The sequence below is a fragment of the Mchenga conophoros genome, linkage group LG4 (assembly GCF_057382185.1).
Source record: "Mchenga conophoros isolate Kocher_MC1m ecotype Shallow Benthic linkage group LG4, M_conophoros_male_GT1.1, whole genome shotgun sequence".
Lineage (NCBI taxonomy): Eukaryota > Metazoa > Chordata > Actinopteri > Cichliformes > Cichlidae > Mchenga > Mchenga conophoros.
In genome coordinates this window covers 27,885,472-27,910,702 of record NC_140529.1, presented here as the reverse complement: position 1 = coordinate 27,910,702, position 25,231 = coordinate 27,885,472, and the positions used below count along the sequence as shown (strand labels likewise).

At 46.5% G+C, this 25,231-nt stretch overlaps 2 protein-coding genes across 5 annotated transcripts; one reads left to right on the top strand and one right to left on the bottom strand.

Moving 5' to 3' along the window:
• The first annotated feature begins 7,766 nt into the window (after positions 1-7,766).
• On the top strand, positions 7,767-14,907 carry tecra (trans-2,3-enoyl-CoA reductase a). The gene is made up of 11 exons (XM_085271473.1): positions 7,767-8,956; positions 9,631-9,682; positions 9,861-9,905; positions 9,987-10,090; positions 12,624-12,739; positions 12,977-13,082; positions 13,213-13,285; positions 13,374-13,417; positions 13,507-13,564; positions 13,663-13,751; positions 14,055-14,907. The coding sequence occupies exons 1-11, from the start codon at positions 8,789-8,791 to the stop codon at positions 14,226-14,228; spliced, it is 1,029 nt and encodes a 342-aa protein (XP_085127599.1). The 5' UTR covers positions 7,767-8,788; the 3' UTR covers positions 14,229-14,907.
• samd1a (sterile alpha motif domain containing 1a) lies at positions 14,882-23,354 on the bottom strand. Of its 4 annotated transcripts, none has more exons than XM_085271469.1 (7): positions 22,847-23,354; positions 19,895-20,243; positions 19,406-19,545; positions 19,219-19,282; positions 17,448-17,526; positions 16,974-17,088; positions 14,882-16,730 (listed from the first exon to the last, which is right to left on the bottom strand). In XM_085271469.1, the coding sequence occupies exons 1-7, from the start codon at positions 23,207-23,209 to the stop codon at positions 16,584-16,586; spliced, it is 1,257 nt and encodes a 418-aa protein (XP_085127595.1). In that variant the 5' UTR covers positions 23,210-23,354; the 3' UTR covers positions 14,882-16,583. The 4 variants fall into 4 exon arrangements, with proteins under 4 accessions (XP_085127595.1, XP_085127596.1, XP_085127597.1 ...); XM_085271470.1 differs by having other exon boundaries at positions 19,219-19,279; XM_085271471.1 differs by having other exon boundaries at positions 19,406-19,542.
• Positions 23,355-25,231: the final 1,877 nt, after the last annotated feature.

Here is a 25,231-nt window from a genome sequence, read left to right as displayed (position 1 = left end):
ATTTTAAAGTGAATGTCCACAGATCAGTCTAATAATCTTAACATCATTGTTATTGCATTTCAGCAATATACGCTGCATGTAAGTTAAAGGTAATAGTTGTGATCAGACGTTTGAATACATTCATCACGGGAGTGAATGCCATGGTAATGATTGTCCAGCATATAACTTTAATGACTTAAAAGAAAAAAGAAAAATACAAAACAAAACAAAAAAACAAGAATTGCACGAGTTTAAATTTCTTTTGGATTTTCTCAGGGTTAAAAGGAAAATCGATTAGACCGTTAAAGAATAGCCCAGGAACCACCAACGCTCAGCCTGCCATGACCTGGAAACTCCAGCATCACTGTCCACAGTGGAGTGAGTTTTACATCAACATGGACAGAGAGTGTGCCGATTGAGAAAGAAGCCCTGCTCCAAAGTCGACTAAAATTTTCAGCTGCCCTCATGGACAAGCCAAATATCATCTGGGGAAGAATTTTATCAAACAAAACAAAAAGTAAGATATTTGGAGACAATGACAAGAGGTATGTTTGAAAGAATAAAGGTGAGACTTCTGGCATATAAAGAAATATGCCAGAAGCTTGTTGATGGGCGCCAAAAACATATGATCTCGGTGCAACTTGACGTGTAACCAAATATTACGGGGGTGTTTGTGTATATATCTGTATATATACTTTTGACCCTGTGCAGATTAGAGAAAATCCCCAAAAATTCAATCTAGTGCACCGAGCTTTTGTTTTCTTACAGTCATTAAAAAGAACAGTTCAAAAAAATTATTTAAAGCCCCAAATTAACACGACATTCATGCCTATGAGTCTATGTAAAAGCTTGACCATAACGGTCTCGAAATATATTTTACATGCTCGTCTTGATGGATGCCCAGACTCTACAGCTTCAGCTAATGCTGACATTCTCCATAAGTGCAAAGGGGTGTCTTGCTTTTTCAAGATAATTTGACAGGATCCGATGTGGCTAAATTAACTGTTCATGTTTGATGGTGCATATATAGAAAGAAACTCTTTGAGTTCAATTATTAAGTGGTTTCACTGATTATGCAGTGCTGTGTGATAATTACTAGAGGACACATGCTAAAATACATACAGGACTGAAGGGGTCAGCATTGATTTTCCTGCTGCTCACTGCCTGACTCAGGAAGAAGTGCTGAAGGTTTTTCACATATTCACCGGCAACTTCTCATTAATCAGGATACAGCCACAGAGATATGCATAGAGCTAAATCAAAGGCTTTTTGACTGAGTTTCCACAAAAACAAAAAGCCTAGGGGTAATATGTTTCACAAGAGTGCAATGGATTGCTTTCACAGCAGTAGAAACAAAGACAGTGAATGAATGATTATAAAAAGCCCTTTTATTCTCATTGCATGAAAATCATTTTCACAATCATTGTGAAAAATGATAGTGTATATAAAAAAAAATCAGCTCAAAGCCCTTTTACATTGCATCTTTTCATCTCACGTTACACAGGGAATAATGAGGATATTCAGAAGAGCCTTTTGATAACCTAAACCGATTGTAGCTGCTCCACAAATCACTGTGAAGGATCACAACGACGTCACAAGATCAGATCTCAGTGTAACCACCTTGAAAAAGAAGCAGGCCCAGATCAACACATAAATGAGTTTATTAGCATGAAATGGATTACAGTTAAGCTGGAATGTGTCAAATCCAAGACTCAGAAGTGATCTGGGAATGCACGCGTACTGCTGCCTGCTTCTGCCCTGTGGTGCTCTTACTTGTTATAAATAGAACATAGACTATAGCAGTGTTGGGAAGGTTACTTTTAAAATGTATTCCATTACAGAATACAGAATACATGCCCCAAAATGTATTGTAACGTTCACAAGAACCAGACGGTTGGGGTCTCAGTTTGTCTGTTTATTTGGCACATAAGCCAGCGGGTTGTTAACTCAGGGGGAAGCGCTCTCGAACTCCCCCTCTCTTCAGCCTGGCACACACACAGAACAACCAGGTCCCACCCACCCCTTCCTGTACACCACAACCAAACATGAATCTTAAAGGAACAACAACAGTGTGCAGAGATCACCAACATGTCACTGTACAATAACACTTAACCATCGTTACACTGCCCCCCCAGCAATAACTTCCTCGTCCCCGAGGGAACGACACAGTCTCTGAGGCGGGGTGGTAGCCTACGTTCCCTCCTTGACCTCCTGAGCCCCTGAGGTGGACGCGGAGCTTCGGGGCTTTGGGGTGGAGAGTCCGAGGGAGGGGAACGCAGCCCCGGTCGGGGGTCCCTCTGAGCAGGGTCACGGACGCTCTGTACACGTCCCTCTGGAAAGGAGGGGAGGGACTGCCCTCTGTAGGGGGCCATCCGGTCTCTGTGCAGCGCTACTATCCTCCCCCTAGGAGGCAACTGCACCCTGTAAACAACCTCCCCTACTCGCTCTAGGACGCTGCAAGGCCCCACCCAGCTGCTATCCAGTTTAGGACACCGTCCCTTCTTCCTCTTTGGGCTGTAGACCCACACCAGCTCCCCAGCATGGAAGTGCCTCCCCTTAGTGGTGATGTCGTAATTCCACTTTTGGCGCAGGCCTGCCTTCGCCAGCTGCTCTCGGGCGTAGGAATGTGCAGAATCCAGCCGGTCCTGCAGCTTCCTTGCGTAGTCCCGGCCCGGTGGTGCCTCTGGCACGTCCGGGGGCTTCCCAAAAGCCAACTCTGCAGGAGTTCTCAGCTCTCTCCCTAACATGAGCAGGGCAGGCGTACATTGGGTGGAGTCCTGTACTGCCGACCTGTAGGCCATGAGGGTAAAGGGAAGATGGTAATCCCAGTCCCGTTGGTGTTCTGAGGTAAGGATGGCTAGCTGCTGGGCCAGCGTCCTGTTAAACCTTTCCACCAGCCCATCGCTTTGGGGGTGAAGTGGGGTGGTGCGGGTTTTCTTAGTCCCAAGGCGTTCACACATGGCAGCAAATACCTTGGACTCAAAGTTACGCCCCTGGTCACTGTGGAGGGTCTCTGCTGTTCCAAAGCGGCTGAACATCCCCTCCACTAATACATCAGCGACCGTCTCAGCCTCCTGATCTGGGATGGCGTATGCTTCCGGCCACTTGGTAAAATAGTCCATGGCCACAAGAACATAGCGGTTTCCTCTGTCTGTGCGAGGAAATGGGCCCATGACGTCCACAGCTACTCGCTCCATTGGGGCTCCTGCTGGTTGCTGCTGAAGCTGAGCCCGGGACTGGTCCTGTGGCCCTTTGTGTGAGGAACATGCATCACAGCTGCGGCAAAAGTCCTCCACGTCCCTCCGCTGTTGACCCCAGTAATAGCCCTGGCGGAGGCGGCGGAGAGTCTTGGAGACCCCAAAGTGGCCGGAGCCAGTGCTCCCATGGCAGGCTTCCAGCACAGCTGACCTCAGCGACCTTGGCACCACAACCTGCCACCTCTCCTCCCCCGTGGCAGGATCCTTCCAGGCACGCTCCAACACCCCCTCCTTCAGCCTGAGAGCTGCAAACTTGGCCCATAGCCCCCTGGTACAGATGGAAAACCCAGTGACCTCATCCCAAAGGGGTTGCTCCCCCTTCTCCAGCCACTGCAGGACCGGCAGCAGGTCCGTGTCTTGTTCCTGCCGTGCCCTCCACTCCGCTGCATCCACCATCAGAAGAGCCCTGCAGGCGAGCTGTGCTGCTCCGTCTATTGTCGTGAGTTCCCGCTCTATTTCCTCTCGCTTCTCACAGTAACGGCAGCCAGCTGCAGCACATGGGCGACGAGAGAGGGCGTCTGCGTTAGAATGGTGCGTCCCTGCTCTGTGCTCCACAGTGAAATTGAAGGCTTGGAGCTCCTCCAGCCAGCGAGCCACCTGTCCCTCTGGCTCCCTGAAAGACATCAGCCACTGAAGGGCAGCATGATCAGTTCTGATAACAAATGCTGTGCCGCACAGGTAGTACTTAAAGTGTCTCACCCCCGCCACCACAGCCAACAGCTCTCGTCGTGTGACACAGTAGCACCGCTCACTCCTGTTCAGGACCCGGCTGAAGTACGCCACCACCTTCTCCCCTTCCGGCCCAACCTGCGACAACACCGCTCCCAGCCCCACATTACTTGCGTCAGTGTCCAGGACAAAAGGCAGGGCGGGGTCAGGGGGGGCAAGGACTGGAGACTCTGTCAGCGATCTGCGGAGGGTGTCGAACGCCTGCTGACAGTCCCGGGTCCAGATGAAGTCACGGTCCTTCTGCAGCAGGTGGAAGAGTGGTGCGGCTATGGAGGAAAAGCCCTTCACAAACCTCCTGTAATAAGACGCCAGTCCTAGGAAGCTTTTGAGCTGTTTCTGGTCTGCTGGTGTGGGCCACTCGGTAATGGTGTGAATTTTTTCCTCCAACGTGCTGATGCCCTCACGACCCAGCTTGTGGCCCAGAAACTCCACCTCCCTCCTCATGAAGTGGCACTTGTCGGGGTGCAGCTTCAGGCCTGCAGCTGCCACCCTCTCCAACACTTGTCTCAGGGCATCCAGGGCAGCATCAAAGGAGCTCCCGTGCACTAGAAGGTCATCCAGGTAAACCAGACACCGTTGCCGTGGGACGCCAGCCAGCACACTGTCCATAAGCCTCTCGAAGGTCGCAGGAGCATTGCAAAGACCAAAGCTCAGGACTTTGAACTGCCATAGTCCCCTGTTAGTGCAGAAGGCTGTCTTCGGTCTGGATTCCGGGGACAGTGGCACCTGCCAGTAGCCACTCCGCAGGTCCAGGGTGGAGAACCAGGAGGACCCGGCTACTAAGTCGAGAGACTCATCAATCCTGGGAAGGGGGTAAGAGTCCTTCTTCGTCACTTTGTTGAGTGGTCTGTAGTCCACACAGAAACGCATCCTAGGACTTTTTTTCTTAGGCACCATCACCACCGCGGAGGCCCACGGGCTATCAGATGGCTCTATGATGCCCGCCTTCATCATTTCACACAACTCTCTGTCCGCAGCCTCCTGATGAGCCAGGGGCAGGCGGCGTGGGCGCACTTTAATAGGCTGGGCATCCCCGGTCTCAATGACGTGCTCTACCAAGTGTGTCAAGCCAACATCACTTTCTTTCAGGGCAAAAATGTCACTAAACTCTTTTAGTACCTGCCATAGACTCTCTTGCTGCTGTGGAGTCAGCCCCTCACAGTTCTTTGACCAGATACTCCTCACTGCTAAGAGCCTCTCCTCCTCCTCCTCCTCCGCTCGCTGTTCTGCTGGCGGGTCTGCAGCGGTCTCTGCGGTGGAGGTGGACGCCGCGGCAGATGCTGTGCAGACCGGGGGAGGAATAAGCGGCACCTTCTTCCCATCAGGGGTTACGAGGAAGCCTTTGCCTAAGTCCAGTACACCGCCAATGGCTCGTAAAAAATCCAGCCCAAGGATGCAGGCGTCCTGCACGTCAGCCACCCAGGCAGCATAAGACACACCGAGGTCCCCCACCTTGAACTGGAACACTCCCCTCCCTCTCATTGGGGCCAGATCACCGGTCACAGTCTTAAGTTGCACATTAGTCGGTTGCACAGCAGCTCCGGTTGGGACAATATCGGGTCGGACCAGCGTTGCATTGGACCCCGTGTCCAGCAGGGCCGTACAGGACACCCCCGCGATCGTCACTGGAACATGGCAAAAGCCGCCAACCTGGGTCCAGCCCACAGCGATGGCCGCACCGGGTGGAGGTGGCGGTGGTGTGGGGATGTCGTTCTCCCAGGCCCGTGTACTCCCGCCTACACGGGCCCGTGGGCGTTTCCCTGAACCGCTGCAAGCTTGGGGCACTGCCTGATGAGGTGTCCGGGTTGTCCACATCCCCAGCAGCTCTGTGGTCGGCGGTGTGGGCCAGCCCGAGGGGAAGGCGACTGCAGCGAAGCCGCCTGCACCAAACTGCACAAGCCCGCTGGCGTCTCCATCTGTTCCACAGGTGCTGACACAGCCCTCACCACGTGTGCGTCATCAGCGCCCCCAGAGGATCCTGCAAGCATCTCCCTCTCCAACGCTAGCTCCAGGGCTGCACTGAGTGTGGCTGGCCGAGCAAGCTGAGTTTGCATACGGAGCTCTTTAGGGCTCAGGGCCTGCAGGACTGGTCCCGAGCTAACTCCGCTTGCACTGATGGTGGCATGCTGTCATACGCCCTCCGGCAAAGGCACACGATTTCATGGGCCAAAATGCGGAGGGGCTCGCCTGGCAATCTGCGTCTGTTGTGGAACTCCGACCTCAGCAGCACTGGTTGGTTATACTGCCCGAAGCGCCTCTGAAGTGCTCCGACCAGAGCATTATAATCTCCCCTCTGCTCCTCGGTCAGCAGCAGCAGGCATGCAGCTGCATCCTCACACAGACACAAAGCCAGTTGGAGAGCTTTATGTTCCTCAGACCAGCCAGCTGCGACAGCTAACAGCTCGAACTGTGCGATAAACACTTCCCATGGCGTCTTGCCGCTGAACTTAGGCGTTTTTATATTCGCTGCAGCTTGCTGGGCGCCGCCATGTTTGTTTACATCACGTGACGGCGCGCCAAGCGAGGTCGACTCCTTCCCGCCGGAATCGCGGCCGCTGTGCGAACAGTTCCCGAGCCTAGTCAAACCTGGAGAAAATCCAGCCTCGGCAGACAGCCGCAGCGCCGTTTCCCTCACTCCATGGGCGGGCGAGCGCGGACGAACCTCCCTCTCCTCCGTCTCCTTCTTAATCTTGCCCGGCAACATCCTCGTCTCGTAACGGCAAGCGTCGCCAGCAACAGGGTGTCGGGCGTTCTGGGGTTCTTTTTTCTTTCTTCACTTCTGACACCAATGTAACGTTCACAAGAACCAGACGGTTGGGGTCTCAGTTTGTCCGTTTATTTGGCACATAAGCCAGCGGGTTGTTAACTCAGGGGGAAGCGCTCTCGAACTCCCCCTCTCTTCAGCCTGGCACACACACAGAACAACCAGGTCCCACCCACCCCTTCCTGTACACCACAACCAAACATGAATCTTAAAGGAACAACAACAGTGTGCAGAGATCACCAACATGTCACTGTACAATAACACTTAACCATCGTTACAGTATTCTGTAACGTATTCCGTTACGTTACTCAATGACAGTAACGTATTCTGAATACTTTGGATTACTTAATATATTATCATGCTTTTTACAACAACGTGAATGTACTATTGCTGTGTGATTTATTACTATTACTGAAGGTCCGCGACTCCGAGCTGTAGTAAAGGGACCTCTGACTAATACGGCGGGGTCCCTGTCGGCTCATAGCCGAAAAATAGCTTTACTTTGTTGTGTGGGTCAACTTTTCTTGCGAGAGACAGAGAGAGACGTTGAAAGACGGCTCCAACGGAACTTATTGTTTTCGGAGGAAAACACGAACACGGTGTACAGTCGAGTCTTAATAGCTTACTTACAACTGGGCTCGTCAGGCACTCTTCTTGGCTGAAGTGGTTATTATTATATTTACATGCTTCCAGCTCCCGTTTTTCCTCGATGACAACTCCAACCTTTCCACTCCCCTTTTTCTCTCTCCCTCCTCGCGCTCACAGACCCATAATGTGTATGGCAGTCCATTCTCCCTGCAGCACGGACTACACTGCCCATGATGCTACATTCTTTAGAGCTATGCTTGTAGCATTCTGCCTGTTAGCTTAGCACAACAACAACAACAACAACGAAAAGGCGCTCTCTCACCCAGGAAACACACAGTCGCAGAGAGAGAGAGAGAGAGAGCGTCGCCCTGTAACCATGGCAACCGTAGCGCTGCCGCCTGGAACAACAGCACGTAGCTGTCAAACAAAACCCAAACAGTCCTGACCCGCGACAAAATGAAACAGGAAAGTACCGCAGTGTAATCCATTTATTTCAACAAAGTAACTGTATTCTGAATACCACCTTTTTAAACGGTAACTGTAACGGAATACAGTTACTCATATTTTGTATTTTAAATACGTAACGGCGGTACATGTATTCCGTTACTCCCCAACACTGGACTATAGATATGCAGCTGGCTATTTGCAATGATGAGCTGACCCAGTGCAATGAAAGGCATCTCTGATGTTCTCCCAATCAGAATTTTTATCACCCGCCTCTCAAAACAAACCCCCTTGAAGTGTTTCAGAATGTGTTCGGCACACAAACTGTGACCTGACGCAGGCCCTGAATAAACAGGTTTGTCTTTGTTGTGGTTTTTCAGAACGAGAAAACAACCCTCACAGGTGGTTTGGGGGATAGAGGGATGTGTGGGCATGTGGAGATCTTTCATCTGACTGATCAGGTTTTCAGTGGGACCCCTCACTGTGTGACCAAGCGAGGAGCAGAGCGGGGAGCAGATGTGTCTTATAGGTCTAATGAGAAAATGTTGGCATCTGTCACCGGCTAAGGTTGTACTGTATGTGGCTTCCCAAGGTTACCAAGCCGGAGCAGAGCAAATCAGGCGACTTATATTTAGCCTCGCAAATGGCGCGCTATGGATTATGTCTTGGGCCTCTCCAGTTTCGTCTTCAGTGCATTTTGCTGCGTGATGTGGGGGCTGTGGATCTTGAACAGGATTCTGTTCAGGTGAAGAGCAGGTCTACTTCATGGTTTTAGACTAGCTCTCCTCCGACTTCTGCTCAGTGCCATTGCCTCAAGTGTTTACGGTCACTCCTCTGTGGAAGAAACTCCGAAAGTGGAAGGATATTCACTGAGTCTGAGAGACACAAGAGACTCTTGAACTGGACTAACAGCTTCTCTGGAGACGAGCTGGTAGCTGTTACACATACCAGTGGAGCACAACCAGCGTCACTGGACATATCACAGATTATTTCCCCACGCTATTGAGGTTTGGGATCAAACAGTGTCATGGATGTGCTCGCATTAGAGGCAAAGAAGGCAGATGCACTAGAGCCTGAGAAGAAAGCCGCACCGAGGCCAAAACCAAAAGCCCCCAAAAAGGCCAAAAGGATTGTTTACTTTGAGGTGGAGATTGTGGATTTAAAGACAAAGGAGAAGCTATTGCTGCTGGACAAGGTGAGTGAGAGGATGTCAAAAGGGTCTTTATTTAATTACACTCACCTTTTATATTTAGCTTAATGATTTTTTTTTTAAAAATGTTAACAGCCAGCAGATCACTTTGATTGCAGCCACATAACTAAAGTCCTATTTAAAAGAAAGGCCTCGAAACATTAGCATGCCATAGAGTGGATTGATTTATCACCTTGTTCTCACTCCTCTGAAAGTTTCATATTTTATACATGTTAAGTCTGTGCTGCAAGCGGCAAAACCTGATCTTACTCTGCAGCGAAGCCAAGAAAATACAGAACGGTTGCTTTGAACACATGGATGCTCTTTAAAGATAATCATCTGTTTCACAGTTTGCCCAGTCGAGTGCAGCCATTATCAGTTATGTTTCTATTGAGGTTGCAGTTAGGAGGTGAGAATTCCCTCCTCATCTGACAGGAATTTTCTGTTTCAGTTACAGCACATGCCCGCATCGCAGATAGGCTTGATTAGTAGCTAGTGTAAATGTTACAAGCTATGTCCGTAGAAGGAGGGCTCATAACAGAGTCGACGAGCCTGACAAGTTTCACAAGGAATCAAAACAAAATTGATCAAGACAGCAGGAATGATTTCAGCTTTGTTTTTTGTGCTGCTGGTAATAACACAATCTTTAACAAAATTTATTTTTTTTATTTTGATTTTAGGTGGAGCCAACTGCCACTGTTTTGGATATTAAAGCTTTGTTTCACAAATCATGTAAGTTCATCCTGCACGACATCCAAAATGACTCTTGCTGACTTTGCTGAATCCGAATTACATTAAATCTGGTAGCGATGTTCAGTACAAACACGAAAGCAGCTACAGCAGTGAGACACTTGGACCACAAAGAATCTCTTCAGAATACTAATAGTAAAGTTCCTCCCCATTTTGACAGATCCTAAGTGGTATCCGGCCCGACAGTCCCTACGCTTAGATCCAAGTAAGTCTGCCACCTTTTTTGTTTTTAAAGCATTTATCTAGATTACAGAGCAGGTCGTGATGGTGACTGTTTTTGTCTCAGAGGCAAAGTGTCTCAGAGATGAGGACATTCTCCAGACACTTCCTGTGGGAACCACAGCCAGCTTTTACTTCAGTGACCTGGGACCCCAGCTCACGTGGGGAACTGTAAGTCCACCTGTACACAGACACACAACATTTGGATTTAGTGTTGTGTGTCAAGTCATGAACACATTGCTCTGTAATGCCTCTGCTCTGGGATTTAAATATACTCTAAAGACTCATAATTGTATTAGAAGAAAGGATTTAATTCTCATGTTTGCACAATTGGCTTTTGGATATGACTCAGCCACAGCTGGATTGTTTTTAATCTGCTGACTATCACTTAAAGAGAACTGCTTTTCAAAAACTGCTTTGCACTTATTATGCTAAAACATGCAAACCCCTCGACACGATCTTTTAACATTCTTGCACTTTAAATATACAAAGACACCCTTTCACCCACTCAATAACTCTTGAATATAAATATCAGCCTACAGTGACAGGTAGAGTTGATTTACTGTGGCGTCCCCCCTGCACTACCCCCACCTCTTGCACTGCATGTCCTCTGTCCTAGGACATTTAATCTCATGGCCTCATTTCCCCCCTGAGGCGTTTATCCCTCCTGACCACTCACTCCCGTTTCATTGCTGCTCTTTACTCACCCATGCCCACCCAGTCTTTTCATTCCCCGTCAAACCCTGAGACAATCTGAGAAAAATGCCTTTAGTCTGATGCCAGTGTGGGTGGACGAGCAGCGATCAGAAGTAGCTACCAGTCAGGCATGCTGAGCCAGGCCTCCGCCGAAGGTGCTGATTCGGGGATCTGTTTCACAGCTGTGTCACTTGATCTTAAAGCGGGTGTTACAAGCTGTCCCAGTATCTCATCTGGTCTATGCGTACATACTGAATATGAGGAGGAGTATTACTGTAACTGATTTGTTCCTAATGCTTAGGTGAGGTAGACAGACCTTTTTGATCCATGGTGGCTTTAACAAGTGAGACTGTTGAAACCAGAGCCACGCTGGTGTCAGCTGTTAGTGAGCTGGTGAGCATGTCAGGTGTCAGTTGCATGTTCTCCCTGTGGCATAGGGTTTATACCGACAAACTATCATTCTAAATGGATTTCAGTCAATAATTAGGCTATGTTAATTTCTGTAATTTGAAAGCTACCAGAATTTATGGTACTGAGTTAAAAGCATTTAAAGCTGTAGTCCTGGTATTAACTTATGCAACCCCTGATTTGTTTTTAACTTTTCATTCATCGACAGGTCATATGTTGTTATGATATCATATTATGATAAATATACTAAAGTCACTTTATTAGATACACTTTATCCCAGCAAAGGGTTTGGACCCTCTTCGATCTTCAGAACTGCCTTAATGTTAATGACAGAGATTCAACAATGTGCTGAAAACATTCCTCAGAGAATTTGGTTCATTTTGTTGAAACAGAGCCACACGGTGCAGATTTGTCAGCTGCACATCCATGAAGAAAAGTAATGGATTCTGAGTTGTTCAAGCTATGTTTAAGAACGCAGTTTGACCAAACCTTTGTGACATGATGTGTTATTCTGCTGTAGTCCATCCGCTTCAAGCTTCAGTGTGTTGGGTGTTCAGAGATTCTCTTTTGCATACCTTGGTTCTAACGAGTGGTTGAGTTGTTGTTGCCTTCCTATCAGCAGGAAGCAGACTGGCCATTTTCATCTCATCTTTGACATCAGCAAGGACTTTTTACCCAAATAACTGCCACTCACTGGATGTTTTCTCTTTTTTTGGACCATTCTGTATAAATCCTTGATATGGTTGTTATGGCACCAGTTTCCGAAATATTCAGACTAGCACTCTGACACAAAAAACAATGTCACATTCAAAGTAGCTTAAATCACTTTTTTTCCCATTCTGATGCTCGGTTTGAACTTCAGCAGACTGCCTGGGGCATGTCTACATGCAAAAGTGGATTGAGTTGATTCTATGTAAGATTGAGTATTTATTAGGGCCACATTAATGAAAAAAACATTAACGATTATTTTGAGAAAAAAGACGAAATGTTGAGATTATCATTTTTGTTTCAAGACAAACTACCATGTTTGCTATACCCACTAAAAAATGCCTTGTTTAGATGAGTTAGTGAAACAAATTGATCCGCCGTCTTGTGACACAACATACATCCTCTTATTGGACCGGGGTGTAACCATCGATAACCTTGCATCTTTCCAATACCAGCTATTTCATTTTGTACAAATCCACTCTTGTGCGCTTTTCCGTCTGATCCGTCTGAAATGAGGCCCTAATATTCCTTCGTAGGCTATATAAATGTAACTGGTTGGTTAGATATTTGTTGAAAAGAGCAGGCAAACAGGTGTACCTAAAGAAGTGGCCAGTGAGTATAGTAGCATTTCTAACATCCAGCTGGAACTCTTCACTTCCAGCCATCATATCCCACTAAACCATCCTACTCCTGCTGCCAAAGAATGTAACTGATTATACTGAATAAAATGAAAAACAGGCCAAGATAAAATACTGCCAAACCACATTTCTCCTTTAATGTGTGCATTTTTTTAATATGTGCAGCTTTCCACACAAATCCCTTAACTGGCCCTTGGTCACAAAGCTTTGAGAACCCTTGACTTAAAGCACATGTGTCTCCTCACTCACTTCAGGTGTTCCTGGCAGAGTGTGCTGGCCCGCTGATCATCTACTTAATGTTCTACTTCCGCCTTCCCTTCATCTACTCTCCAAAGTATGACTTCACTAGCAGCAAGCACTGGATCGTACAGTGAGTGTCGGCTTTCCCATGTTTTCAGAGATCTGTTGTGATGTTGGTGCAGTGTTTCACACAATCCCGGGCTTTGCACAGACCCCCCGCCTCCCCCGTCAGCATGACAAACAGTTGGGAAGCATATTGCTATGTTGACACTGAGTCAGCGCCAAGTGTAATGGACTGCAGCGGGGCGATGTATTAATCACAGCTAAATATGTAAGTGTGTCTTTGTGCTTGTGTGTCTTGTTGCAGTTTGGCCTGCATATGTCACTCCTTCCACTACATCAAGAGGATTCTGGAGACACTGTTTGTCCATCGTATCTCCCATGGGACCATGCCTCTCAGGAACATATTTAAGGTAACTGTGCTGCACATTAAAAGCTTTGTGCATTGTAGTTATTACTTTGTTTGGGGTTACTCTTCTTAGAAATCTATGTGGAGCAATATCTAGACACTTTGACTTATAATAGTCCTGCTTTCTATGCCAGAACTGTGGCTATTACTGGTCTACTGCAGCTTGGATGGCATACTACATTAACCACCCTCTCTACACCACACCCTGTAAGTGCTGACCACTTTCATTCTCACTTTAGCTCATCAGTCAATGCCAACTTCTATCTTAATCCATTTTTCTGTGACACGTCAACAGATTACGGGCAGCAGCAGGTGAATGCAGGTCTTTACATTTTCCTGGTAAGCTTCAGCTCTCTGAGAGTCACCTTCCACATTTTAAACCCACCATCCTGTTGAATGCTCATTTTTGAATATCTTTATCCCCACAGTTCTGTCAAATAGGGAATTTTTCCATCCACGTGGCGCTTCGTAACCTCAAAACACCAGGTGAGCGTTTTGCAGCAATACGTGTGATTTTCAGTCTCCTTTTCTTACTGATTTCCTTTTAAACGCACAGTGCAGTTTGAGTTTACCCTTCGTTTCAGGCTCCAAAACCAAGAAGATTCCTTATCCAACAAAAAACCCCTTCACCTGGATCTTTTGGCTGGTCTCTTGTCCGAACTACACATATGAGGTAAGCCCAAATCAAACTCCATATTTCGGTGAAGTTCACCCTTTTTCCTTAGGTAGATGAATCTATAACATCCAGTATTTATATATTTATTTAAGGGAAATTTTCTGGGTCTATGCTCATTTTGGTGTTATTAGTATTTTTTAATGTTACTCTACTAGAACGCTAAAGGTTAACATTTCATTGTACAGTGCTGCATTTTATCCTCGCAAGGAAAGATGCATTGCCATCTGGTGGTTATGTTCTGTAACTGTACCATCATTCTCTATGCACTCTGTGTGTGTGTCTGTAACTTATTACTCACAGGTCGGCTCCTGGATCGGCTTCACAGTGATGACCCAGTGTGTGCCTGTGGCTTTCTTCACTCTTGTGGCCTTCATCCAGATGACGGTTTGGGCTAAAGGCAAACACCGCAGCTACTTAAAGGAGTTTAGGGATTATCCCACCCTGCGCTCCTCCATACTGCCCTTCATCCTGTAGATCTAAGCACAGGCAACAACAGCTGCTACACCCATCCAACTCCTCACTGGTAGCGGTCCTTTTTAAGGGCCCATGCATCCCCCTGGATGTCAGGGACTGTGCGCTGAGGTAATAAGGAGCGGCATTTACAGTGCTGGACTGGTAACTGAAGGACTGTCACATTGAAAGGAAGCTAGTGAAATGCAATAAAGTCTTATTTTAATGTTATATGCAATCTAGAAGATAAAAGATGTCCTTTTTATTTATTCTTTTTATGTGTTGCACAATATTCAAAAGTTTAAAAAGAAATCGTAGCTTTTATCAGCCCAATCAGTGAAATTTTATCAAAAGTATTCTTACTATGCAGCCTGGAGCTGAAAACTTGGTGGTGTCACGCAGCTCATGCAATACTCTACTTACTGACCTTTATACTAACACTGTTCTCTTATGAAGTTTATTCACTGTTATGAATTGTGTTTCCCCTGAAGGCGCTTTTCACACAAAGCTGAATTTGAAGATCAGATGAGTGAATTTGTTACTGAAAAATAGATATTTTTTGCAGGGATTTCCATCTGTAGTGTAAGGTTTGTTTACATTACTTTAAGTCACCGAACCAATGAAACAATTGCTTTTCGGTGTACTGTTGATTTAAGGGTAATAAACTCTCACAAAACAACTTAGCGGAGACACGAGTTTTATTTGCAACTCCGCAAAAGTGTCTGTTGTGTTACAGATAAAACGTGGAGGGAAATACACTGGAGATGCGGACTACATTATGTGGAATGTTACAATTCAAGTGGCTGGCTTAGATCAAAACACAAAGAGAGACGAGACAAAATTATAAAGGAATAAGAGAAGATAAAATATTGCATTTCATCGAGATATCTGTTTGTAAACAGATTCTGAGCAGCTCCGTTGAATGTCTCACAATATATTCAGTATTACAACAACATTTCTTGCAGGTTTATTTTGTGTATGTGTAAAAGCAAGTTCCTTTAGGTTGCACATATTCTGGTCACATCTATTTGCAATCGTTCCCCAAAGTGCAACTGTATTGTTGGACCACAGTCATTTTTAATTAAGACAATACAAGGAGAAAAAAACCAAAAAAAAAAAAAAAAAAAACCTCAGGTTGTAGCATATCAGCTCAAGTGTTGGTTATATCTCCAGCCCCTTTCAGACATGCACTAGAGAATGCCCTAAAGAGCAATAACAAATACACATTGACACTTTGTTCCGGACCTGATTCGCAGTAAAACATTCCTCTGCGATGCACGTGTGCCGCGGGCCTCCGTCACTGTTGCGGGTGTGTCTGAATGAAATCGAGAGGAATATTAACAGGAAAGTGGCTTACGTTTGAATGACAGTGCAGTCGCTTAGACACCAATGTCACATATCCCATGTCTGAAAAGGGCCTCAGTGTTATAAAAGGTACTGAAGAAATAATCCAAAACAGCAGCTACTGGTGGCAATGATATTTTTTCATCGTGTAGGTGGAACTTTTTTCTTTCTCAATGTGGAAAAAACACAAACCCATAAGATCTGAGCTTGAGTGCACAGCATATGACTCTCAGCAGTGATTGTCATGCTTTAGTTCACCTCACTGCTGCTAATTAGTGACTTTCATACCTATTTAGCAAGTTAAAAAAAAAACTATGAAAAGTACTGGTTTGCAATGGAGCTCTAGCTCCCATTGTTGTCCTGCTGTTCATTCTCTCTGCACAGCACCTGTCAGATGATGCTTTAGTTATAAAATTGTCAACTATTCACTGCTGATTATCAAGGCTTCAAAGAAAAACAAGATATAAAGGGCAGCCCTAATAATGCAGGTACTTGGATAGTCTGACTTCTCCAGCACTCATCACATGAAATAAAAAGAAATTAAAGGGGGAAAAAAAGCAAACTGCACAATTGCTGTGCTTTGTTTTCTGTGACTAACAGTTTCTGGGTAAACAGAATGTGTGGTAACAGACACAGAGGGGACATCCAAAGCTGCGACAGCACTGTGTCCACAGCCATGTCTGTGTAGGTGGTCCACTTGGTTGGAAGGCTTAAACTTTTCACTTTCCCAGTGTTTTACTCTTGCAGAAAGGTTGCTGCTGCACCGCTTTAAAACACTCGGAATGCAGCGGTCTCTTCCCTCCATAACGGGGTTGCAATGAGTGAAATGAAAACCATCTGAAAACTAAAGACCGTAATGAGAGGTAGGACGACTGTGTTTCAGTTTCTGGTCATTCTCACAGTGAAAGTCAATTCCACCGAAACCCTCCACCACACACCCTCTACACATACTGTATATGAAAGTGGGCAGTAGTGAGAGGGGGCGCTAAATGGAAGTTTGAGTCAATGCAGCAGTCTGCCATGTCAATCGCCACTTCAAAGGTCTTCGCATTCCAGGAAATGGGTCCTCTGCAGCACTTTTACATGGCGCTCGTAGATTTTGAGGGCAGGGCCGAGTCGGATGGACAGCCCGGTCAATACGTCACTACGCTGCATCAAAAGAAGAGACTTCCCATCAATTTCCTGCAAAAGAGGGAAAAGAATTTAATTAGAATTACGCTTGGGTTTCTAAAGATATGCTTTGAGTATTTAACCCAACGGCACCATTCTTCAGTTTTGAACAGTGCAACAGACTCATAGTGTATATACAGAGCCTCGAAAAAAATAATACATTAAAACAAAATCCATGAAGTGATGGAGTATGTTAGGTTTGACTCTGATGTATGAGCAATGCTCTCTGTAGCAGCTCTGTACCGCTGCACTAACCTGTGTTCGAAAAGCGACAGCCTGCTCGGGAAATCCTGCAGCTGAGAAATAACTGGCCACATCTGCCACAGTCCACTGCAACAAGTTCTGGCTCATCTTCTCCTTCTTCACAGACCTGGTGGATTACAGGATTTAAAAATAAATCAAGAAGAGTCACAAAACCTCAATATGGCATCCGTGTGCAGGTAATGTCTTGTTTTGTTTCATTTTCAAGCTTTTACATGACCCACAGGGTAGTTTACTATAATTATTTTAAGTGCTGTCCCTCAGCAAAGGTGAACTGATAATCTGGACAATTTGCCAAAAAGTGTGGGCCAAACACCGTCAAGGACTATCTGCATGCTGAGCTGAGGCTGGCAGATTAAATGGCTGACAGGTAATTATGGCTAAATGCTCAGATCCTGCCAGTTGCTGTATTTTGTACTTATATATATATATATATATATTTTTTTTTTTTTTTAACAGGATACTCACACGTCATCCACTTTACCACCATTCAGAAGATTGTCATCAGTTGCTGTTAAGGATGATGTGTCTGCCTTCTTAAATGTGCCTGTTGACAAACAGAAATCACATTATAATAAATGTAAAAATTCCTCAAATGCAGATGATATCTGCATCGACCGCAGGGCAGCTCATTCATAAAAAGTGAACTGAACCTGAGCTCTTATGAGTAACAAACAGAAAAAAAGAAAAGTCTTAAAATGAAAAACAGAGCTCTAACTTATCTTCTTCAAGGAAAAAAAAAAAAGCAGCTCCAGTTTTAAATGTGCAAACTCATTCCGCTGATATCCAGCAGAGCGATGTTGGACCAGCTTCTTGTAGTCATACTGGGTTGTCTGCAGTTATGGTATGTTTTTCTATTAGAGCTGCTTCACACCTCAGTAAGGTGAGGGCTCGGTGAATGAGTGTTGATACAGCCCCTTATTACACCGGACCACTTTCACAGGATGCTGGCAGGCCTGTTGTCATACACATGATGCATGACGAGGACGCAGCCATGTTTTAGATGGGTACCGCTCCTCCAAGGCAAACTCCATGCCAGCTTTGCCACTGTGCATTGTAAGTGTGCAATGTCTCACTTAGGAAAGAAAAATGCAGGTTTCACTTTGATATTCAGGCATGAGTAAAGTCACTGACAGATCCCTGAAGTAATAAAACAGAGAACAAAATAAAGTAGGGATCTGCAATGATCACTTTTAGATAAAGATTGGAGACATTAGATCCTGGCTAAGCCCATTTCAGGATTAGTTAAATTCAGATTTAGATGACACCCCACACATATGCAGTTTATATCTATGTGTCAGATTTTGTATTACTGTAGGCATCGGTTAACAGCTGGCTTGCAATGTAGCTTATTGGGTATTTAGCAGTAAGAACTACCATGGTCAATTTGAGGTGTTTTACCTTTAGGTTTCTCCCTGTAAACACAACAAACTACATTCATTTTTACACACTAAAGACCTCCACTAGCATCTACCAAGAATGGAAGCCTCTGTCTCTTCTGGACAGAAACTTTAACCCTAAAAACTGACTCAGATCCTTAGTAAATCTGAAAGTTCACTGTTTCCCGCAAACACAGATTTACTAGGAATGTACCAACATATCAGGTTCACCTAATGATCGCCATGGGCCTAGATGACTTAACAGTGGTGGTGAAGAACATATATTTGTCATTTAACATCTTTTGTTTTGCTGGCTAAGTCTCAAGTTAAAGTGATAAAAGCTGAAAGACTTTAAAACGAGATTTCTGTGTTTTGCCCACCACAAAGGATGGAATAAATGTAATCAAATTTAAGGAAGAATGAAAATAAGAGCCCACAAGATATACCTGAATCATTAATTGATTATGTGGTGGTAATGTAGTCATTTTTCTTCATATCATGCATCTGTGGACAGTCTAAAAATCCCATCTCTACAAGTCAGTCCTGACAAAGTGTTGCAATGACCTCTAACTAGATTGGGTACTAGCTGAACAGCAGGTAGCAGCACACGCTTGTGAAGCAGTCAAAAGATCGTAAGCAATGCTGAAGGCAAGTACTGGTACAAAAAGCCAAATAACAACCAGAATGGAGCCTTTATGCCCATTATGTTGACATTTAGTTAACCTCCTTAAGTTCCCTTTCTATTAGAAACCATGTTCCAAAGTGAGAGAACGATTCGGTGGTCAAGCTTTGCAAAAGAGATAGAAGCTGCAAGCCTGCTATACAAACACAAACAAACAAGAGAAAACTATGTAACTCACAGTTGTCAGATAGCAAAGGCAGTGTTTGTGATCTCCCATTAGAAGCATTCCTGGTCTCATCCTGCTGGTCAAACACGAGAGAACAAAGATGAATTCAACATGACAATGTCAGGTAGGAAGCAGAGGGATCAAAGAAGCAGAGGACAGATACAGATGTTCGTCACAAAAGGAAAAAACAGGCCCTTACCGGCCGTGCTGCTGAGTCTGGCACCAACTGGTCAGACGAGACGCTTCTGTCCTCCACCTTGCTTCCATCATCTTTCTTTACGTTGTTTACAGCGCAGGGGGCAGGAGCTACAGACTGGGCCGCTGGCTTCATGGCCACTGCTAACACAGAGTGGGCCAATTAACACCAATTATACGCTGATTATCGTCCACATCTGACCTGCCAAATTCTACTTAGTCTAATAGGAGAAATTTATGACAGCCAAATGGATGAATGCGCCTCAGACTGGATCATCACTAAGCTATGAGAATATATTATTTTCCCCTGCATCTCTGTGTCTGGCTTACATTACAGTTGTCACTGTCAACATCCCACAAATAATTACACAGGTGTTTAAAAGCTCCCATCGACTTCTTTCATATCCAGCGCAAAGCTGAGCGTAAGCTTGCACATAAACTGATATTAGAGTGCTTTGTGCGCACGTTGCTCTGTGTGTAGCACCGTGAATACCTTTGTCTCTCTGCATTCCTGGGTGCTGGCGCTCTGCTGGGCAGACGGCAGAATCATAAGCCCAGTCATTGTGTGCAAGGGCCCTGGGGCTGGAGGGGGGCAAGGAGTTGGGCCTCTCACCAGCCTTCTGGAAAGAGGCACAGTCCAGAGCGGAGCCAGGGCTGCACCCGGGGCCGGGCCTAGCACCAGAGGGAGAGCAGGGAGCAGAGACAGCTCGCACGGGGGCACAGTGCACAGTGGCATCTTCATGTGTGTGGCTGGGTGAGGGTCTTTCCTGCCCATCCCGGCTCTCATCGCCCCCCTCCTCGTCTGCATTGCTGTCTGTGTCCATAGCTATAGAGGTGTCAGCCTGGAACACAGGAGCAGAGGGGGAAACGTGATTTCACATTTGCACAGAAGCTTTCTAGATGTTTCTAAATCTTCATTTGGATGAGAGGGGACAAAAAGCAGGAAGAGACATCAAGTTGTTATTAGCAGCAACTTAAAAAAAGCTGCTGAGCCCGACAAGGTTGTAAGGTATTGTTGGGAACACTGAGAGGCACTGATTGTAGGCTGAGGGTATCACATGAAGGCAAGCTCGTACTGATGTCGCAATTTGACCGCGGTGGTGGTAAATTATTGCCTTTGAATGCCTCCGTCCCTTTCCGCGGTACAGCGTTCACTCCGCAGAGTGCGAGCCCTCCCGTCACAAACATGTACCCCGCTGCATTAAAACATTTAAACACAATCTTGTCTTTTCTTTTTTTCATGGCAGCTAAGAGTTCTCACGAACGCACACATTCCTTTTGCTGGAGCGGTTCGACGACGGCGCCCCGAGTGAAAAATCACGCCGTGTGCGACTGCGTGTCCGAGACCCAGCAGTCGAGCACATGAGCGCACGAAAGCCCGCCCCGCTCCTGAGGAAAGAGCCGCTTGAACGGCATTCAGCCGTCGCACTGCATTTCTCACAACTTTCACCGAGGCACGGTCACAAAAACATAACGCCCCTGGGGATCTCAGCCCAACATGATTTACATCTCGGCTCACAAACACTCAGAGCCGCCGACGTACTCTGTGCGTCCCCGTGTTTTTTTTTTTTTAAGAGGCCTACTTGATTGATAATTTTAACACGCGAGAGCACAAAAGGGGCCGATGGGAGGCGTTTTTTGTTCATGCTCTTGTTGTTTTTCCTCAAATTTCCTCCAAAGTGCGCATGGAGTTGGGAGACGCGGTATAGACCTTGTTTTTGTGTCTGTGCTCTTTTTGTAAATAAGGGAAATAGTCAAATGAAAGAAAAACAGAGAGCTTTCCAGGGCCGAGCCGCTCGCTGCACGGCGGACCAGTCGGAGATAAAAGCCGAGCTTTAACTCGACGGACAGCCCTCCGATCAGAAAGAGCAGCGGACGACGCGATTACCAGTCTACTTTGACTTTGCGTCGGGTCAACGATTTACAGCAAAAGCGACTGGACAGAAAAGAGTCACACGAATGAGTCCGTTATCGGACACGTCACTGTCTACATTTGACCCCCTCGTATGCTGGCAAAAGCTGGTTAACACCCCGCAGAGGGGTCTGTTCAAAGCATTCACGCATAGTCGGTCTTGTAGCAACACACACGCCTTTCACAGAACAATTTGATCTCGGCTTAACCCAAATCGGACGGGCACATCCGCCATCTAGCGCCGGACGAACAGTTTGCGGTCGCTTTATGTTACTTCAGCTTTCTGCCGGCTCTTGCATATTTCAGAGCTTTGTGGTGCTGATTTTCCTCCTAAAATACTGTCGGCGCACAGCTGGCAGACACAGAGACGAGATGTCGCCACTGTACGGGACGTGATGAGCAATAAAATTAAAAACCAACAACAACAACAAAAAAAACAGCTAACACCACGACGTTGGACGTGACCGGGCTTGGCAGTGCGTCCGATAATGGATCTAGGGGTTCGACTTCAAGCACTGCGTCGGCAATCGTCCATCGCTCGAAGAAGAAACGCAGTTTGGTGAAATGAAGTGATTGCACCCACAATGTAACTACTTTGTCACCGCTTGCAGTCGATTTTGTGTCTGTTTTAGCACACTGCACATTGCGATGGGCATATTTTGAAGTATAGACCGAGGCTAACGGTGGAAATCTAGCCATGGGCGGTCAAAAATATGATTGAGGACACGGCTATAGCGACACTGTTTACAACAGCGGGCCCCGTTTGTTTCCCTGGCATAAAACAACCAAAAATGCAACAATGACCCACAGTCCCCCCGTCAGGTTCCTACATTCGCAGTGTTTGAGACTTTTTTTCCACCCCCCTCCTCCTCCTCCTTCACCCACTCCCACGTTGACAGAGAATGAAGAGACACACATCCAGACTTACGTTTCGAAATAAAATTCCCACCAGCGGGGCACAGTTTTCATGCCATTATTATGAAAGTGCACTTTTCTCAACTTCCGGGCTACCTCAACTGTCATTGCGGAACCTTAACAGCACCCCCCTCCCCCTCCCTCAACGCCGAGTTTGGGGCTTGAAAAGCGCTTTCTGCTGCCGATAATGGAGGCTCGGGTTGTTGCGGACGAACAGGACGGTTCAACTTTTCCCCGTCCCGTGTTTGCGCTTTCACGCCGTCCATTTAAAGCGCTTTTAAACTGTCGCGCTGTGTAAAAAAGAAAGAAACAAATTGTGCCACACGCTCCCTTCACGCGCACCTTCAGTTTTTTTTCTCTTTCCCCCTCCCCTTCTCCACCTCGGCAGCGCTCGAGCGAGGTCCAACCGCCGCTCCCCGTCTGCGGCAGTTTCGGGTGCACTTGCAAATCACTCCCCTTCACCGTCCCCCTCCACTCCCTTACACACTCTCACACACACGGCAAAACATGTTTTATTTTTACACACCAAACAGTGGTCGTTCAATCCCCCCACCTGTTAATTTTCTGTGAGGTGACATGACAATGAAAACGTGCCTCCTAGCATCAGCCTCCACATACCTCCAAATCCTCCTCGTCCTGGTCAGCGGGACCGAAAGCGCTGTCCCCGTTGCTCAAGTCGGAGTGACTAGCTTCTTCCACGGCGCTCCTTCTCGCAGCCGCTGTTAACGACACATCTTCTTTTTTTCTGCTTCTCCGCTGAACCTTGGCGGCGTTTCGGTACGAAATGGAGCCCTTGTAGTTAACTTTCAGCACGGTCTGTTCTTGGATCAGTTTTTCCAGTTCTGCGCAGGTTCGGTCGGGCTCGGACCCGTGTCGTCTCCGGACCATTCGGCAAATCCTCTCCAAGTCCGGCCGGGCTTTTCGAGACCGCAGCGAGTCGATAGTGTCCAGAATCCACTCGCGGTACTTGGATTCAGACATCTTTTCTGCTCGCTTGCTTTGCTCTCTTTTTTCCCCGTTTTTTTTTCGTGCCTCAGTGCGTCAACCTTGTGCGTTACACACGGTGATTTTCGTGAGCCGCGGTCCGAGCCCTACTGAGAAGCGGAAACCTCGCTGTACGCCTCCTGCGTTTGCGTTTGCGCTTAACACTAGGAAGGCCCAGGCTTCTACCTTTCTACCTTTAAAACCCGGAGAGCAGCCAAATGGCTGGTAGGCTTTTAGCTAAGCTTTAGCTTCAGGCAAGTGGAAGCTAAATTGGCTAGTCATTCATATGTAAATTGGGTTGTTACCTGGGAATTCTGGAGGGAGGGGAGTGGGGGTGTGTGGATGAGGGGGTGGGGGAGCTGCTAAAAGCGGTGAGCTTCCTTTTGTTTCATCTTGATGCATTCTCAATCATCCAGGGAAACAAATCTCCAAAAGTCACCAACTTGGAGTGTTTCAGTTTGCCATCTTAGGGAGAAATCAACACACATGGGTGTATGTCCTTTGTTGCTGAGATTTATTGATAAAAACAGTACAAAAAATCAACCATTTGTACACATTTTTACAAATAATTATAAAAAGTGAGTGAGTACATTTCGACATTTTCAGCAATCACTCACAATCCTGGCACTGCCATGGTATCTGTAGTCTGCATTTACCACATGTGTATCTGTTGCAGTGAACACATCGCACAGTGGCATGATTGTTCTTGCAATTGTGTTTGACCTGACACATGGCTCTTTTTCCAGGGCTAGGTGTGGAGGGTTGTGTCAAAGGCAACTGTTCTTTTCTTGCCTTCTTCGCAGCTACATGAGAGTGAGCTAACTCCCTTGCAAGCTCCACCAGGAAGTCCACCCGTCTTTCCTTCGTCCCGGAGCATGCTTGATACAGCACATGTGCATTCAGTGCTGCCATGTCAATCATGTTATAAAACACGGCAACTGGCCAGCGCCGTGTTCCTCTGCGGACAGTGTACTCCCGAACCATCTGGTCCATCACATCCACGCCACACTTTGTTTTGTTGTAAAGGGTGACAGTGTTTGGCTTCCTTTTGGTAGTGTTATCAGTCTGAACCACGCCGTGCATGCTGCTAAGAATATAGACTGTCTTCTTCCGTTTGGCCGCATACGCCGTCAGCGTGGCAGCAGATGTTGAAAACACCTAAGAAATAAGATAAATTGTTATTTCCATAGCACTTTTACACACAATGAAACACATAAACATAGAACCAGAAAAGACCTGCAACATACCTGAGTGGTGAATTCATTGCGATCTGTCTGTCTAGTGGATTGAGGAATTTCCCTGCGAATCTTGTTGACTGTGCCGAGGATGGTGGTTTTCCGTCTAAGAAGTTTTTGCGCAAGTGAAAGCGATGTGAAAAAATTGTCCGTGGTAACATTTCTGCCCTTGTCTAGGAATGGTTCCATCAGCCTCATTACTACATTTTCAGAAAGTCTCTCCCCAGTGGGACGACTGGGGTCCTTGCCAAGATATGGGAAGACATTGCAAATGTACTTGGATTTTAGGTCGCAAGCCACCCAAAACTTGATCCCAAACTTGTCCGGCTTACTTGCAATATACTGCAGGAAACTGCACCGAGTCTTTGATGGGAAAAGCTGTTCATCAACGGTGATATGTAGACCAGGGTTGTAGCACGTGATGCAGTTGGTGACAAATGATCCCCACAAACTGGAAATTGCAGCGAACTTATCAGTCTTTGCTCGATCACTGCGGGTGGACTTGTCATCAAAGCGTAGGTGTTGCATGATTTCTTTGAAGCGGTTTCGTGCCATAGTTCCAATTATCTGTGGGTTTCCCAGGTTTGCTGACCAGCAGTCATTTAGAGATGGAACCCTGGTAACCCCCCGCAAGATGACAATTGCAATAAATGCCATTAGTTCAGGGAGGTCCATGAACCAATGAACATGCTCCGTTTGCTGTGCATGTTGAACAGTCCATTCTTGAATGCTACGAAGCATGTCAAGAGTGACAAAACACAGGAAGCTCTGAAGGCGACTCGTG